At 32.8% G+C, this 19,624-nt stretch overlaps 1 protein-coding gene across 3 annotated transcripts in view; it reads left to right on the top strand.

Moving 5' to 3' along the window:
• EMC2 (ER membrane protein complex subunit 2) overlaps nt 1-13,585 on the top strand; it is a 46,849-nt gene extending 33,264 nt beyond the window's left edge. For all 3 annotated transcript variants that reach the window (XM_081070864.1, XM_081070863.1, XM_081070865.1), the window contains exons 8-11: nt 1,056-1,137; nt 2,038-2,148; nt 3,185-3,289; nt 12,210-13,585. In XM_081070864.1, the coding sequence (XP_080926990.1) occupies nt 1,056-1,137; nt 2,038-2,148; nt 3,185-3,289; nt 12,210-12,296 (385 nt within the window). In that variant the 3' untranslated portion in view covers nt 12,297-13,585. The remainder of the gene's footprint in view (nt 1-1,055; nt 1,138-2,037; nt 2,149-3,184; nt 3,290-12,209) is intronic.
• The last annotated feature ends 6,039 nt before the right edge of the window (nt 13,586-19,624 follow it).

Genomic DNA, 19,624 nt, shown 5'->3' with positions numbered 1-19,624 from the left:
CCTGCTTCCTAGGGTTTGGGTAGGATTAAATGAGCTAATACATGTAACACCTAGAGAAACAATACATAATAAGCATGTAATAAAAGTTAGCTCTTAGTAGTCACGTGTATGAAACATGTATATTTTGAAAAGTAAGTATATTAGACATTAGTGTAAAGATAGGTACCTTTGTATATTGGTGACCAAATATATATTGTATATTGAATATTGGTATATTGGTGACCAAATGCCAAAAATAACTGTAGATAGCCTTTTTCTGTTGGGTACTCACATCATCCCCTTCCTGGGAATAAATCTTAGAACACCTGTGTTCTTTAGGATTACCTGTAAATAGTGAGGATATTCACATGGCTTTAGACATATAAAATACATTAAAGGGAATTTTAGTCACATGGTATAAAACCATTTTTCCAGAGCCCTTTGCAGCAGTTCTCTCCTTAGATTTTCAACCATATTTTTGTTTCTCTACCACATGATTAAATAGTAGTAGAGTGCATATCAAAGCCACTAGCGTGATCCATTTCTCATGGGTTTAGAAATTTATAAGTTCATTATGATTTTGTATTTAACAGTAAACTTAAGTAATGAAAAGTCTGTGTAATGGAATATGTGGGTAAATATAAGTGTGAGGGATTTTTAGTGAACAGAAAGTATTTGATAAAATGTTTAATTTCTCCTTGCTCTTCAGCTATTAGACTATTTTTATTAATTGATTGTGGACATCTAGAAGTTGTTTTATATGTAACCTGCTCCAAGGTCTTGAAGCCTGTGTTGTTAATGATGTTTGAATGTCATAGAAGTGACCCAGTTTTAAAAATGTGTTACTGACTGTTCATAGGTTGCTTTAGGATTTAAGCTTCTGTTTGTTTATTTCATTAAAAAATTTAATATTATTTGTATTTAATAATTCAGGTTAAGTACTTTATTAATAAAGCTATTTTAAAGTATTTAGGGAATAAAATGTCTAACCACTAAAATTGTTTTAAAAGTATTTTAAGGCATAACTAAGATAAAATTTGTGACTTTTAAAATTAATATCTTTTGATATTTTTCAGCTATGCTAAAGCAGCCTTTTGTTTAGAGGAGCTTATGATGACTAATCCACACAACCACTTATATTGTCAGCAGTATGCTGAAGTAAGTGTTTTCAGAAACAACAATTGTATGTGTTTTTATTTTTGTTGGTGTTGGGTATTATGGAACTAAGATTATGACCTTAATGTTAGGCAAGTATATAAATATTTAAAACATCTGATGAAAATTGACTGGTGGAAGTAAAAGTTTTAAATTTTTAATGCTGTAATGGAAATAACTGACTTATCAGTTAAAAGCTCTATTTAAAAGTGAGATTCTTTGTATTTTTTATTTGTATACTGTTTTCTAATTTTGAATTTTGCCACAATTGTGACCACTTAATGGCTTCTAAGACATTTACGATTTTGATTTTGATTTTTTTCGTAATTTTATTAAAGGTATTGGGGTGACATTGGTTAGTAAAATTACACAGGTTTCAAGTCTATATTTCTATAATACATCACCTATATATTGCATTGTGTGTTCACCACCCAGAATAAATTCTCTTTCCATCACCCTATATTTGACCCCCTTTACCCTTTTCTACCACCCCCGACCCCCTAACCCTCTGGTAACCACTAGACTATTGTCTGTGTCTATGAGTTTTTGTTTGTCTTTATTATGATTTTTAAATCTGTACTGTAGGAAATTCATATTAAGGTCAATATTTTGGGAAGTAGGAAGTATTTATCTTATTTGCTTTACTATTAAGGATAGGGATATAATTGAATGTTGTCAGATTAAAGGACTTCATTATTAAGGACTGTTAATAGAATAGTTTTGGGGAGTAGGTTATGCTTTAAAATTTAGATTAGCTCTAACAACTTTAAGATGAATTCTTTAAACATCTTCATTTGTTTACAGAGTATCTGTTTTAATTACTAATGCCTATGGTATGATGAAACATGCTATATTTCAAAGTAGTAAAATAAACAAGTTTCATCACTGCACAATTTTTAACAGGTTAAATATACCCAAGGTGGACTTGAAAACCTTGAACTTTCAAGAAAGTATTTTGCACAGGCATTGAAACTGAACAACAGAAATATGAGAGCTTTGTTTGGACTTTACATGGTGAGTTGAGATGCATGTTTAATGTCATTTTACAAAATCTGTCATTTAAAATCCATTAACCTATCCAATCATTTCCCTCTTGAGATTTTGTTTTTGGGGGATTTTTTGATAAGCATATGAATATTCCTCTAGTTAATTGAGTAATAGGTAATAAGGCAGTTTTATTTTCAGATGTTACTACATCCTAGCATTGTAAAACATTTTTATTGTATCAGAAATGAAGTCTTCCCTTATAAAATTAAATAGTAACTGATAACAAACCATATTATCTATTTCTTGTTTTACGCCCAGCATTATTGTTTGTCTTACCTTAAGTCATAATTGTATGAGATATTTTTAAACTATGCCAATAAAAGACATATTAGAAATAAAATCTCTAGTGTCAAATTAAAATTTTTTTTATTGTATAGGAAAACAGTTTGGAAATCGTGTGAAGTGTATAATTACATATTTCTGTTGTTTATGTATATCAAATTACGAGCTTAGAAAACTCAGTTAACAAGGGCTTTGGGATTGGAAGAATTTGTTGTGCTTTTAAATACATATAAAATAATCCTTTCTCCGCAATCAGAATGGCTGGAAAAATAAACTTTTCTTTTTAATAGGCCAGTTCCTTGAAATTTAATTTTCCTAGTCTTTTCATAGACTTTTGGATAAATGTCTTGGTGAGGCTCAGTGAAAAGTATTGATTGCAGAGATGGAGGCAGGAAGAAACAAATGACATAATTTTTAGGAAAGAAATGGAATTTTACCTTTAAGAGCTGTGTTAGATAACTAATAAAATAACTTTAGATACAATTAAAGATACCCTTTCTCTTCCCATTACTTTGGATTATTCTGCATTTTAAAATGTATTTTCATTTTTAAACACTAATTTCTTTGAACTTTATTTTTATTTTAACAATAGTTTTGGTACAAATTTTAAAAACTCTTTGTTATCATCCCATTGCAACTGTGACCCTTACGTTTTTGATTATCTTGCTAGAAAAAAGGCATTTTGTTTTTGATTGTTTTTTTTCCTTCGTTTTGTTTTTAGTCCGCAAGTCATATTGCTTCTAATCCAAAAGCAAGTGCAAAAACAAAAAAGGACAACATGAAATATGCTAGTTGGGCAGCTAGTCAAATAAACAGAGCTTATCAGGTTAGTATTGATAACTTTATATTATGATATAAGTCAGTTAATGTGTTGTATTTCTTAGTAGTTGTTTTTGTTTCTACAAACTACAAAGCCAATGTCTCATTAGACTTTTATGCCTTTGGTCCTTTATCAAATGTGTTTTAACTGTGTAGAATTAACTTGTACTTGTAGAATCACTTTTTTTCCCTCCAAAAGTAATCTGCTACTATTATGATCTCATAATTAGCCTTGCCATCTAGAAGTCTCAGTAGTTATGCATTTGGCAAATAAAAAATAGTTTTGAAAATGCAGAAAGGGTAAACAAATTGCAGGATGCATTTCACAAGTACATTGGGTAGGTGAGTGTATTATTAATCAGAGGTATCTCAAGTAATGAGAAAAAAGAGGAAAAAACCCTAAAAGTCAAATGACCAGACTATATATATAACAAAATTTATGTACTCCGCTTACAAGTCAGATCTTATCTGATTTTCTGAAGCTCATCTCTAAGAGATTCTTCAGGAAGGGCTCATGGAAAAACATATCTTCTTACATCTTGCATGTTTATAATTTATCTGTCTATAGTCTTTATATTTGAAGGACGATTTGGCTTTTTATACAAACTTTGGCTTACATTACTAAGTCTCTTAAACATATTGTTCCATTGTTTTTTAGGATAAAATATTGCTGTCAAGAACTCTGATGCCCCTGAGTTTTTTCCTTAATAAGTGACTTAGACTTTTTGTCTGGTTGTCCAAAGGAATTTTTTCTTTATCTCTAAAATCTAATAGTTTTACTACAGAATGTTTTCATTATTCTTGGGTCCATTTCCCCAGATACACAAGAGGCACTTTTTAATATGTGGATTCAGTCCTCTTTTGAGAAATTTGCTTTTAGAATTTTAGTTTTAAAGGCTTTTTATTTTTTATTTTTATTAGTTTCAGATGTACAAAACAGACATTTACACCCCTCACAAAGTGATAACCCCTCCAGTCTGCTATCCCTCTGACATCATATATAGATAGCTGTTACAATTCCATTGACGGTATCCCTATTCTGTACTCCACAACCCGTGACTATATATGCTATATATACATATATGTATGTATGTATATGTGTGTGTGTGTGTGTGTGTGTGTGTGTGTATTTAATTATAGTTGACATTCAATATTATTCAGCTTCAGGTGAACAATGCAGTGGTCAGGCATCTTCACTGTCCTGACATCAAATGATACTACAAGGCTATAGTAATATGACTCAAAACAGCATGGTACTCGCATCAAAACAGAAACATAGATCAATGGAACAGAATAGAGAGCCTAGAAATAAATCTATACCTATATAGTTATTTAATCTATGACAATGGATGCTTTTTTTGTTTGATTAAGTTTTCTTTTTCAGGTCTTCAATTATAAGCTTACTGGCTCTCCTATCCCGCCTCTTATTGTATCATTCATTTTCTTTCTAATCCTTTTCTGTCATTTTCTTTTTTCCCCCTCCATAATAATTTTCATGGAATTAGTTCATATTCTTTTTCTTGTTCTTCATGTTTCAATGAGCTAGTTTTCCTGTCCTATTATGAGGAGGATTTTAGTAGAATAGGGGGACTCAGAGAGAGGATATAATAACTTTTCCAGCTTGACTTCTCTGTAGCTTTCTCTTTGTTAAGGAGAACTCAAATAATGACTTCTGTGTATATCCACTCTTTCTCAGAACTAGGTCTGGTTCAGAAAGATTTTCTGGCTCCAGCCAGAAAATCTTTTTCTGTCTATCCTTAGAGCTCTACAGATCTTGAATTTTGAGGTGTTGCTCTCAGCATTAAATGTTACATTTTGTTTTTCATTGTTTTGTTTTGTTTTGTTTTCTGGGATTTACTACCTCTGGGCAGAGTTTCCTCACTGCCCACCTCACCTTTCTTACCTGAACCGTCCTTCCCCTCTTACCCTAGTGTTTCTGTCCTGGTTCCTTTGGTTTCAATTTTCAGTAGTTTTCTGTAAGTATGAGGGCTTTTGTTTGTTTTTTTGTTTGTTTTTTTTGTCTTGTTTTGTTCTGTTTTTCCCTTCTGAAAGAGGGTATTTGCTGCATATTTCAGAGATTTTAAGGCTTTAGACTGTTAAACTTCTTTAATGTCAACATTTGCATGCAATTTTTTGCACTTCAATTTGGAGCCTTCCAGACTGTCCTGGTTTTGCAGGCCATTCGCAAGTGCATCAGTTTGGACTTTTTTTTTCCTGTCCCTTGTAGAGTACTAGGTTGTCTTCTTTTACTTCCTATTGCTCCTACCACACAGCTGTTGATCTTTTGTAGGTCCTGCTACTGTTATTGATACAACCATGTTCTAGGGTTTTGGAGAATTGCCCACAATGTAGTCTTTTTGAAGATCACTTCTTTGGTCTTGTTTTCTATTATATTATTTTGTTTTGATTTTAATGCTGTTTGTTTCTTTCTTTCTTTTTTTTTTTTTTTTTGTACTCCTGCTTGGAGAAGGTTGGTGCCACTCAAAAAATTCAGTGCCCCATGATCACATCATTTAAAGTAACTGTGTATTTTCATTGTGTATAATAGAGAATATCAGTTCTGTTGGCACTTAAGTCAGAATGTTTGTAAATATTAGCTAGGCTGTGCTTCTCCAAATGCAGTTTGAGATAGCTCAGCTTTATAATGGTGTTTCACACAGAGTAGGCTTAGAGAGAGAAGTTTAAAGATAAGACTTGTATAATATAAAATTAATGGAACGGAACTACATCGTTGTTTTTAAGACATTTTTGAAGAAGCAATTGGATGCTCTGAGAGTGTGTTTTTGACATGGAGTGACTATATTTTTTAAATCAATTTTTATTAAGTTACAACATATGTAATAAAAAGAAACCTGTCATAAATGTACATTTCAGTGAACTGTACAGGTAAATGTATCCAGATCAATAAGTAGAAACATACAACACCCCAAAGCTGTCATGGTACCTCCTCTCAGTTTCTACTCCTTCTATCCTGCTCAAGAGTACTGATTTATAATCCTGTAGTTTTTGGCTTTTTTTTTTGGAACTTTATAGAATTACATAATATGTATTCATTTTTGTCTGGCCAATTTCACTATTATATGTATGAGATTTATCCTTTTTTACATCTGTAGTTCATTCCTTTTCATTGTGCTATATAGTCTGTGGTGTGAACATGTTACATTTTATTTAGTCAGTTGATAAGCATTTGACTTATTTCCTGTTTTAGGTTGCTGTTATGAATAATACACTGAATATTGCTCTACAAGTCTTTTGGTGTACATATATTTATATTTTTGATTATATACCTTTCAGTGGAAATACTGGATCATAGGACATACATATATTTAACTAGTAGATAAAGCTTGTTTTCCAAATCAGTTGTTTATAGCCCCACTAGCAGTGTTAGAGAGTTCTCATGGTTCCACAGCTTCACTAACACTTGGTTCTGTCAGTTTTTATAATTATAGCCATTCTGTTGTGTTTTATTGTTGTGGTTTTATTTTTCATCTGTGGTTTATATTTTCATTCTGTTGTGTTTTATTTCTGTTGTGAAATACAGAATTTCATTCTGTATTGTTTTATTGTTGTGGTTTTATTTTTCATCTCCCTGATGACTAGTGAGGTTCAGCAGTTTTTCATGTTTATTTGTCATTTGGATATCTTCTTTCATGAAGCCTTTTTCATTGGCTTATGACTTTTTGTTTTGTTTTTTAGCTTCCTGAATATGAACCTTGTGTTCTATATGTGTAGCAATTCTCTTCAACTCCTACTTGCTTTTTCCTCTCAAATGAATTTGATGAATGAAAGTTCTGAAGTTAAATACGTTCAGCTTAATCATTCATTTCCTTTATAGTTTGTGTATTTTTTATTCTGTTTACTACTCATGGACGTAAAGACAATCTTGTGTGTCTTTAGTCTTTTTTTCTTTCTGCTGTTTACATTTAGATCCAGAATCCATTTGGAACTGATTTTTTTATGTATGATGTGAAAGAGGAGTCAGCGTTCTCCCATTTAGCTATCCAGAATGTTTCTGTCCATCTGTGGACTCTGTCATGCCCAGTCCATGGAATCTAGTACTGTGGGGGAGTTAAGAGAAGAACATAGATGCTAGATCCATGTCATCTGGCTTCAAAGATTTGCTCTGACATTTATTAGCTATGTGACCTTGGATAAATTATATACCATCTCTGGGCCTAGCTTTTCATCTGCAAGATGGACATAATAAAAAGTTCTCTGAGGATTAAAGAAGTTAATTCATATTTTTTTAGCAAATCAGTAATACACATTACATTGTGCTTACTAATCACATGTTCTAAGTTCACTTTATTATGTCTGCTATGTGCATTGCAATTATAATAGCAGTTATAGTAGCAAACATTTATAGAAAATTTATTATAAGCTCGGTACTTTTCTTGTTTTACAAATGAGAAAAGTAAAGCATGGAAAAATTAAATAATGTTCCCAAGGTGACATAGCTGTTAATGACAGAGCTGTTCTCAAACCTAGGCAACCTGACTCCACAGTTGGTTCTCTTAATGGCCTCTGTAAGGAGGTGTGAGGTATAAATGTATCTGAAGTTGTAATTATAGTTTCTAACTCCCTTCTCAATTATTTTCTCATGTGGACAATTGATATTCAACCCTCACTTGTTTCTCGTTTCATTTCAGACCTAAAGTTCTTAATAATAACTAAATTTAGAGTTTTGTTCTGTTTGGGTTTTTTTCTTTTCTTTTTGTGTTCTTTTTTTCCTTGTCTCTTCAGTAATACAAGACCAGGCTAACATGCCCTTCCTTGCCTAAGACAAACTTTATCACTAGATGTTGATTCCATGATTTCAGTAATTTAAGCTATTATTCAAACATCCAAATCCTCCCTATTCTTTAGTAATGTTTGCTTCCCTGCCATTCTCATTTAAAAAAATTACTGTATTTTATTAGATCCATTCTCTTTTCACAAATTGATTTTATAAAGTCTCAGTGTTCTTTGGAAAGAGCTCTGAGAACATCACTTGTGCTCTTCATCTTTGAGTTTTGCACTGTAAATTCTACAGTCCTCAGATGTTGTACACATCTTTACTGAAGATATGATTTGCCTTTTCTTGACTCTATAGGACAGACTAGTATAAGGAATTTTTGTCAGTTTCTGTCCTCTTGGATACCACTTCAGGAAGATAACACATCTCTCAGCTGGTCATGTCAGGTTTCTGTATAGCAACTTCCAGTACTCCTCAATTAGGAATCACCCATCATGCAAAGTTTATTTCTGCCTCTCTCCCGAATAACAGGTTTGAAATAAAAATCTCTTGTTGCTTTTGAAGCTTACATATTCTGTGCCTTTTCTACAGAGGTTCTGGGTTCTCTTTCTGTGAATTAGATTCCATAAATATTTGTGTCTTTTGCCCTTTGCTAACTCTAGTTTAAAATAATGGCATATTTCCTTATGATTCTGTAGGTAGGCTGTTTGCCTTGGGCTCAGTTGAGTAATTCTGCTAGTCTCCCTGAGCTTATTTATATTTCTGCCCTGTGCTAGTGGTTGATGGCCTCACTTAAATATCTGAAAGTTGGCTCTCTGTCAGCTGGGAGTGCTGGGCCTTGTGTGTCTCATTTGGCAGGCTAACTTGGACTTAACTCACATGGTGGTCTCAGGGTTCCAAGAGCAGCAAACAGGCAAACTCCAATGTGCAAGGACTTTTGGAGCCTCTGGACATGTCACATGTTGCTATATATTCCTCTGAGTAAAGCAGATCACATGGTCAACCTAGATTCAGTAGATGCAGTTCTTTACCTTTCAATGGGAAGAGAAATATGTGGTAATTTGGCAATTTATTACACTGTTGTATAACTCCATACTCCTATCCTGCTTTTATTTATTTTGCCTTTTTCTTTTATCTGCTTTATTGAGGTATAATTTACATACAATAACATGCACACATTTTAAGTGTACAGTTGAGCTTTGACAAATGTTACTCCCCTCTCACCACCACCTCATTTAAAATATACAGCATTTCCATCACTCCAGAAAGTTCCCTTCTGCTACTTTGCAGTCATCCACATCCTACACTGCAGACAAGCACTGATTTGATTTTTATCACTATAAATTAGTTTTGCCTGTACTAGAACTTTATATAAATGAGATCATAGGTTACTCTTTCATGCCTGGCTTCTTTCACTCAGTATAATGTTTCTGAGATTCATCCATCCACTGTTCCATTTTATTTATCCTATTACTTTGTAGACCCATATTATTTTCCACAAATTGTGTAAAGATAAATTTTAGCCAACTTATCCCTACTATTACAATGGATAAATCATTGACCTTTGAATTTGATAATCCAGTTTTTATTATTTGTGTTCATTTTGGTGAGTTTTCTTTAAGATCCAACAGGGAATTATGAAAGAAGAATTTACTTAGGCAAAATCTAACTATGAAAACAAAAACAGAATTTGTGATTAATGTGGAAAAGCATAACTTTCAGAGATTGACATTTTAGTAATTAGAAAAATCTCTGGGATATAATTGAGAACTTCATGACTCATGTCTAGGCATATAAACAAGTATAAAGAATATAATAAATATTCCTTATTGTAATGTTTTTCTAGGCATTTATAAATTAGAGAAAATTAGGTTTTAAGAACTGCTTTTCTTTGTTTCTACTTAATAACGAAACAGAATATGGCTGCTACTTGCTCTTCAATTAGGTAATTGGTTTAGCATGTTCAGTAGAGGCAGGCAAGTTTGATTAATGCTCATGAAAAACTTTAATGTGAACCTACGCACAATAATTTTCCAGATAAATGCTTCTTGGTACACTGTTAAATTCATCTGTGCTAGTGATCCATATGTTATTTATGATTGCGGAGGTGATTCTGTTACTATCCTTTTGGGAAATAGAAAATTAAATCATGATTTGAGGGAAAAATAGGATTCCGGTTTAATCAGTTAAATTGCCATATAATTCTGGAATAGACAAAATAATTGCATGTCAGGCAAAATTCGAAGTGATATATTTATATTTCCAACTTTCTTTTTATTTGTTCTGACACAAATAAGTTAGTTTGGTTTATTCTAAATAGCACTGGTTGTCAGTAATGTTGATACACAGTCTTAGGTGATTTTTTTAATTAGCTAATTTAAAATATCACAAATTCATATTTACTATTATTTTATTATGTTTAAGTACAAACCAAGAAAAATGCTGCTATGTTTTAAAATACGTATTGTGACTTCAGATCTGCAGAAATTTTTCATTTTTCTTTGTAAATGTTCTATGTGGTATCCTATTTTGTACCTCCTCCTCCAGCCCATCAAAGCTTTTTCGTAGAATTAGACCATTAAGTATCTGATTAGGACCATGCCTGTTTACTTTGGATAGGCAGTGGTAAAAGAAAAGGCTTTCTGTTCTTGGTGAGTCCTTGTGAAAGTGAATTTATCAACTGGATAATAGGAGTAATAAGCACACCCCACATTCTTTACTCACCAAAGGAAATTATGAAAAGGAACGGTTTTAAATGTGGTGTTGCTGTTATTATATTTTGTTATTATGACTTGTGTATTTAACTTTTGAATTCCTTAAATTAGTGATGTCTTATAAAAGATAAAATGATCTTGATTGTTAGGAGAAGCTTTTCTCTTTCTCTGGCATTTCCTCTAGAAATCCCCTTTATTTACTCTATCAAATCAAGATTCAACCACAGAAGCTAATGGTTTAGGAAGTAGGGGAATCACAATGTTAAGCTGCGGCCAGAGAGGTCAGAGGCAGGTTACCAATTCCTGAAACCTATTGCTTCTATGATGTTACCTGTGCTTGATCACTTAATCTTTCTCAACAGGTCATAAGAAGTTTGCCAAATTAAGTTAATTACAAAAGAGAAGGAACACATCGTAAATCAAGCACTAAGTACTTAAGACAGGATTGGTATTTGAAAGAAAGATCAGTCACATGAAAATGTATTGACTGCTTAGATGTTAACTTGAAAATACTATATGTTGTTAATGGTAAATGTTAATCAATACTTTAACCAGAGGGAAAACAGGTAATATAGATATAATAAACCTACTCTCATAAGGAACACTTATCTAGTAAATCTGTAGTATTAAATCAAGCTGATAAATGATGGGAATTGTTGGTCTAGTTAGAAAACTCATTTTGAAATCAGCATGGGGTATTCAACAGTGTTTCCCCCACTGATTATGTGCTCTTTATTGAATTTAATATCCCATGAATTTGCTTTTAAATATACAAACATAGTATTTAATGTGCTATATTTTGTAGTCATTGTAAAATCCAATCCCAATTTGGTTTTATATAGTAAATTACAATTTAAACTAGAAATGCATATTTTAAAACATGTTTACATCATTGTAATATGTAACAGTTTTATTTAACTGGTCTTTGCTGCAGAAACATGATAATATCTAGTCAACTAATAAATCTGGAAAAGTTTTAAAAATTACGACCGACTTTAAATAATCTTAGAGACAGCTTGCACTTCAAAATGTTTAATAAAAAGCACTTTATATTTTACCTTTGTTTGAAATTGTAAAAATTTGTTTAGAGGCCAGACAAGTAGAAATTTTCCCCATTCCTACACAAGTATAAGCTAAATTCAATTTATAAATTATGCTTTTTATTTCATATTTTCTGGTTGAAAAAGGATAATTTTAAAATCAAATCTGATAATATATTTTTGTATATTAGCATGCTGTATAAACATTTAAACTGCCCAATTATGCAGTGAAATCTTTATACCTTTTGACTGAAGATGAAACCTTAATGAAAATGTCCTTTAAACCCAAATTTTGTTTTTATTGAAGAAAAAGAGCATATTTGATTTCATGCTGGTGATGAAATAGGTAATGTTAACTCTCATTAGCAATGTGAAGGTAAGATTGTGATTTTGAACCTGCCATTGAAATTGAGCCTAATTGCATTTTTTAAAAATCAGTTTGCAGGTCGAAGTAAGAAGGAAACCAAATACTCTCTTAAGGCGGTTGAAGACATGTTGGAAACACTGCAGATTACCCAGTCTTAAGGTTTCAAAAACTCTTTCCCATTACATTTTACAACTGCACAATTGAAGTTATTAGCCTGTGACTGATTTATTTACTAAATGCCCAGTGCTATTTATATACTTATTTTCTGTTAAGGCAGTTGTAAAGAATGTGTTTATATAAACCTGAAAATACTTTTTACGGCTAAGCAGGAAGATGAAGAAAGTCCCTGGGAGAAAGATTTAAGAGTTTTATTGATTATACATCATTCTCTTCATATCACATATATATAACTGCTTTTAAACCATAATCTGATGTAGAAATAACCTTGTTAAATAAACGTTGATGATTTATTAAACTTGCATATGGAGATTATAAATTATTTTTGTTATACTTAGTAGTGAATATATTGTTTTAGAACAGGATTACTAGTTAACTCCTGTTTATTTGTGATAGGAAATACATAGCATACATAGCTGACAGAAGCAAAATGCTGGCAAATTATTTTGACTCTATAGTGTTAGGTAGGATTTTGCTCTATATTTCAGTAGGCTATTGTTTTATGTACTATAATGTTCTGACAAATCATGCTAAAATGTCATTCTCAAATTCTGCTATATCTCTTTGTAAAAATGTTAGTTTTGTCATAGGACGTAATTGAGATTTTTACCTATAAAATGCTTTAAGGTTCACATGTGCTATAATAATGAAATTTAACTTTTATGAAAGTTATATTTATCGAACTTTTGACTGTAAGTTACTGAAAAGGATATTTACCAATCATGGAGAACAGGAATTAAAGGGATTTCAGTTGCTGAGTTATTTTTACTTTAGGGAAAAACAAAAATCTGAAGTATTTTAAGAAGAAAAATGTTTACAGTTTTCATATCTAATTACCTCCTTAGTTATAATTAGAATTTCTTCTTCCTTTTTTTCTTTTCATACTAAATAACCATTATACTACCTTCAGCAGTATTTTGCATGTTTCAATAGAATAGAAAGAACTTTGAGAGTTAAACACTTTATTCAGACATAAATAAGTTTTAAAAATAGGCAATTATTCAGATCAAATATTTATTGTTAGTATTTGTAATTTATGCATATAAATTACATAGATCTAGATTATATGCATAATCTTGTTTGTTTATTTATTGATTTATTTATTTATACATTCTAACATTATAGAGAAACTCCTGCACACTTGTTATTGCTGGATTTAGACAAATGGGGGTCATAGAGGAATTTTCAACATGAAAATCTTTAGGAAGGAAATTTGTTAATATCAGCTTTTTAACTTTTTGAAGTAAATTATTCTCCCTGTGTAGTCTAATTCTTTCATGTTGCAGTGCTTTTCATTTTATTCTGCCATAAGTAATGACAAGATGTGAAATAACTCTTCCTATATAAAGACAATTCTTCTCAACTAATCCTTGTTATCACAAGACATACTCATTTTGCCCATGAACTGCATTTTCAATATAAGCAGCCATTTCAAATGTGTTCGCTACAAAGGAAGTAGTGCCCACATACTATTCCACTACCTTTCTTCTCTCTAATCTCCCATCAGTCACTAAAGTAGTGTTTTCTTTAGCAATTGTATTTGTGTAATAAGTAACTTAGTGCTTATTACAACTGTCAGCCTTAGTTTCACTTTATTTTTTCTAGCTTTAATAACCTCCTTGTCAAGAATTTTTTAACTTACTAAGTACGTTGTTAAGTTGAGGTCTGTAAATTATTTCATATTAAATGTACTGATAATCCCACAGTGGCAGACAGTAGTTACCTGCCCAACTATTACCTCCACTTCTTCCATGTAAACACTATCTTATGTTGTTCAGATAGGAGCAGAGATCCCTGTTCCTTCAGGAGATTAGGACCTTACCCCAACCCCAGGTGCTGCATCATGATTGATGTAAAACAGAAATGGTTTCATTCCTATGGCCTGTGATATGCCAGGCAGAACTTTTTTCAGTGAAGGACGTATTCTGTATTTGTGCTGCCTACTATAGTAGCCATTAGCTGCATGTAGCTATTGAGCTCTTGAAATATGGCCAATTCAAGTGAGAAATTTAAATTTAACTTTATTTGAATTGCAAGTAAGTAGCTGAATGTGACTCCTGGCCACCATATTGGACAGTGTAAATATCTAGTTAGGGTTAATGAAATGAACAGAGGAATATTGGGGAGGGCCTTCCTAATTAAAAAGGCGAATCTTTGTGAGGTGAAGCTTTTTGCTTCTTTCTCCTCCTCCTGGCTGTGAATGCCAACAACATGCCTACAGTTACAGCAGCTACCTAACAACCATGAACCAACAAATCTGAGAATGAAGATACATTTCAAAGGCGTTTCCTTAGAAAGATTAGGGGGAGTCTGGGTCCCCGTTAGCAATGTTGAACAGCGGAACTGACATGAACAGTTGCCAGCTTCTGCACTTACTACATGAGAAGAATAAGCTCTTGATTGATTTCTGTATTTTAGTCATGTATGTTTCTGACTAACATATCCACCATTCAACTTTTTTTTAACCATGCAAAACTTATTTTAGACATGCTGGGAATGCTGTTGCAGAATATAATCACTTAAAGTTAAGTAGATAATTACATGTAACAAAAGAAGTAATATCTTGTTGCAACTTAACACCCAGTATTTAAGCCAACAGAAGTGAGAAAAAGGCACATTAACATAGCTTTAACCATAAGGATAATATTGACTCTGGAGCAGAGGGGGATGTAGAAAAAAAAAGAGAGAGAAGACCAATGTTTTACTATGCTGAAAGCATACAATTTTTATTGACAAATGTTTCAAAGAACATTTTTTTCCCCTAATGCAACAATCCACTTATTCTCAAAGTAATTCCATTTCACTTCATTTCATAGAACTATAGGATTTTAGAAGGGACTAGAGATGATTTAGTTGTACTTCATCTTAAGATGAGGAATCAAGATTCAGAGAAATTAAGCTCCTCTGTGACAAAGCAAGGAATAGGAGCAGGATGTCAGGGATTCCTAAATTAGTGCTATTTGTAGTATACTCTGAGGCATATATCTATTCTGTGATAAATTGTTCCCATTTTAGAGTAATAAAGATATACTCAACGGACATTGCTTTTTAGCAGAACAGATTAGAATTCAGATTTTATGACTTCATTGAATTTAAATTAAATAACCCATTTAAAACGTTACTTCATTTATAGTCAATGTGAGAACTATTTCAGACTCCTTAGAACTATTTCAGACCTCTTTCACTTTGAACCTCTGATGTATCCTATCTCCCTGTTTACTCTTGGTTAGTACCCTTTTGTTATAGGCTGGATTGTGTCCACTCCACCCCCCAATTCATGTTGAAGTCCTAACCTGTGGCACCTCAGAATGTGACTATATTTGGAGATAGAGCCTTTAATGAGGTAATTAAGGTAAAATTAGGTCATATGGGTAGGCACTAATCCTATATGATTGATATCTGTATAATAAGAGATTAGGACACAGACATACAGAGGAACAACCAAGGAAAGACGAAGAGAAGATATCCATTCTACAAGCCAAGGAGTAATTCCTCAGAAGAAACCAACCCTGCTGACACCTTGATCTTGGACTTCTGGCCGCTAGAACTGTGATGAAATAAATTTCTGTTGTTTAAGACACCCAGTCCACTGTGTACTTTGTTAAGGCAGCCCTAGCAAACTAATACAGCTCTTACTATTTTCACAGAGAAAAAAAAAATTACCAGATAAAAACATAACCAGTATCAGATATTCTTGTACCCAATTTTACCTTTTTCTTTTGCAGTAGAAGAAATTGGCTGTACCCTTTTTGAGCTATTTCCCATCAGTGTCGCCCTCCTTTTTTTGTACTTAGGCTATACTTCATTTTCATGTATTGACCATACTCCCTTCTATCACAGAGCATTCTGCCATCCCCCAAATTTCACATTATCTCTTCATACTGTCCTTAAATTGTTTTTTTATTATTTCCTCTCTTTTATTTCAACCAGACTCTTCCTATTAATACTATTATAAAAATATACTGTTTGATACCACTTTTTAAAATATGTTTCCTCATTTCTATAACCCCCCTCCAGCTACCACCTGATTTCTCTCTTATGTATAGCCAGCTTTCTTCAGTTGTCACAACTTGTATCTGTTCTCCCTTTCGCATTCTTTAAATTGCTCCAGTCTAGCACACACATTCCCCACCCCCACCATCATTCCTTTTCTATGAAATAGTTTAGTTTCATGTCACCAATGGACTTTTTCTGTCTTCTAAACCATGACCATGTTCCATCTGTTTCATGCCCTTATACATTTCAAATCTGTTCATTTTTCACTTCCGTTGCCACCACCACCCTAGTACAAGCTACTGTCATCTGACTCCTGGACTATGACAGTCACCAAATAGCTGGATTTCATGCCTCTTCACTTCTTCCCAGTCCAATCTTCACTGCAGTTAGAATGTTACTAACATCCCTAATGATGCCATTTGATCCTCTTCTTCATTAAAACTCTTCAGTTGTTTCCCATTTGTTACTTTAAACATGGCCTTTGAGGTTCTATATACTATCAGAATCAGGAAGGAGGATTCAGATTTCTTTAAGTATAAACGATCTACCTCTACTCTCACTCTGTTTCTGAATTTAGCCACACTTAAATTTCATGGAGGGTGTTGTGCTTCCTTCTGCCACAAACTTGGTACTCATTGTTCCCTCTGTATAGAACAAAGCCTTCCTTAACTCATCTTCCAGGGTTAGGCCTTTTTTTTTTTCCCCTAATGTATTATTTTAACATACTTATAAGATTCACAAGAAGTAGCAAAAACAGTACAGGGAGTTCCTATGTATTAGCTTCTTCTCCCTATTATGTTACATAACCACAGTACATGTCAAACCAGGAAGTTGACATTGCAACAATACAATTAACTCAGGTACAGACCTTATTGGATTTCACAATTTTTACATGTTCTTTTTTTCCTCTTTATGAAATGTTACAGGTATGGATTCATGTTACCATCACCCCAATCAGGATATAGAACTTCACAAACTCCCTCTTGCTACTTGTTAATAGTTAACACCCTCATCTAACACTAATAGCTGCCATCCACTGATCTTTTCTCCATCATTATGATTTTGTCACTAAGAATGGTATATAAATGTAATAATACAGTATTAACCCCCTTCAGACTGGCTTATTTCATTCAGAATATTTCCCTTTAGATCCATCAGCATTTGTTGCATGTTTCAATAGTTTCTTTTTATTGCTAAGTAATATTCCATCATGGATGTACCACAGTCTGGTAATACATTCACAGTGGAAAGACATTTGAGGGGTTTATTTCAAATATGCAAGGCTACTTCAGTATTTGAGACTTGGTCAATGCAATCCGTCATATTAAAATGGCCTCAGGGTTTTTGAAAAATAATTTGGGGAACGTAATCAATAATGTAAAGATTTTGTAGGGTATCTGATGGACACGTGTCCCATTTGGGAGACCACCTCAGGGAAGATGTAGATGCTTGATCAATGTACTGTACACCTGAAACTGAACAATGGTGAATGCCAACTATAATTTTATATATATAATGTGATGGCTCGGTGCGATGTCGGAGAGATAGTGGATGGGGGGAGGGGGAGGGGGATCTACAGTGTGAGGGATATAAATGATGAACGTCTAAGTATTACCTTGTCTTGTGCACCTGAAACTAATAAAAAAAGAAAAATAAGAATATCATGATCATATCAATTGATAAAGTAGCTACAAAATTCACTACCCATTTATGATTCAAAAAACAACAACTAAGTAATACGAGGAACCTTCCTCAATCTGCCCAAACACATCAACAAAACTTACAATTACCATCATATTTGTGACAGACCAAACGTGTTTCTCTTAAGATTGGGAACAAAGCAAGGATATGAATTTAACCACTTCCATTCAACATAATGCTGTGTTCACTGGTGCAGTATGGTAAGGAAAGGAAATAAAAGACATACAGACTGGAAAGGAAGAGTAACTCTTTACAGATAACCTGATGGTCTGCATAGAAAATCCCAGGAAGTCTCCAAGACCATCCTAGAACTAATAAGTGAGTTTAGCAAGATCACAGAATGCAAGGCCAACAAAAATGAATCGTATTTTAATATCATTTACAATCTCAAAAAAGTATAAACATTTAAAAACATGAACAGGTTGTGTTTGCTGACAACTACAAATGCTAACGAAGACCTGAAAATTGGAGAGACATGCCATGTTCATGAGTTGGAAAGATAACATAAGAAAGATGTCAGTTGTCCTCCAAATGATCTACGTATCTATAGGTTTGATACAGTTTTTATCAAAATCCCAGGCAGTTTTTTTGTAGATAGACAAAACTTTCTAAAATTTATGTGAAAAGACAAAGGAACTAGAATTGCCTAAACAACTTTGAAAATAATAAAGGAATGAGACTACCAGATATTAAGAATTATATAGCTGTAGTAATCACGATAATGTGTGGGTTTTGTCAGCGTGATAAGACACAGCAGTGGAACAGAATAAGGAGTCCAGAATAGACCCACACAAGTATGACAAATTAGTTTTTGAAAAAGGTGCATACGCATAAGCAGTTCAGTGGAGGAATTGTGCTGGGACAATTTAATATTCAAAACATGGTATTGGAATAATTGACATTCATAGCAAAAGCCCTTCTACCTAGACCTTCCACCTTATTAAAAAAACAAACAGTCAAAAAAACCTAAAAATGGGTCATGGATCTAAATGTAACATGTAAAACTAAAATTTTAGGAAAAATAAAATATATGACCTAGGGCTAGGCCAAAATTCAAGTGACATCAAAGGTGTATTTTTTTTAAGAAGTTGGAATTTGTCATAAGTAAATATTTTGAGAAAGAGTGTTAAAGATGATGGAAAGACAAACAAGAGATGATCATGTTAAGACAAGCCACAGACAAAATATTTGCAAATGTATTCAGTAAAGGTATTTTGTCCAGGATATATAAAGAACTTTCAAAATTCAATAGTAAGAAAAGAGTTTAATTAGAAAATGGGCAAAAGACATAAACAGAAACTTCAACAAAGGCTGTAGGGATGGCAAATAAGCATATGAAAATATGTTCAACGTCATTAGCTATTAATAGGGAAGTGTTAAAGTGACATACCATTCAACATCTGTTAGAATGGCTAAAATACTGATAATCCTATGTGAGATGATTATGTGGAACAACTTGGAAATGTCAAATGTTTAGCTCTAGAGGACAGTTTGTTATATATGTATATTTTTTTATTTTTATTTTTTTATAGTTTTATTTTATTTTATTTTTACATCCCTCACACCGTGAACCCCCCTCCCCCCATGTTATATATTTTTATATTACCATGTA

This window comes from Rhinolophus hipposideros, assembly GCF_964194185.1.
Source record: "Rhinolophus hipposideros genome assembly, chromosome: 13".
In the NCBI taxonomy this organism is placed as follows: Eukaryota; Metazoa; Chordata; class Mammalia; order Chiroptera; family Rhinolophidae; genus Rhinolophus; species Rhinolophus hipposideros.
This window is presented reverse-complemented; position numbering and strand designations above follow the sequence as displayed.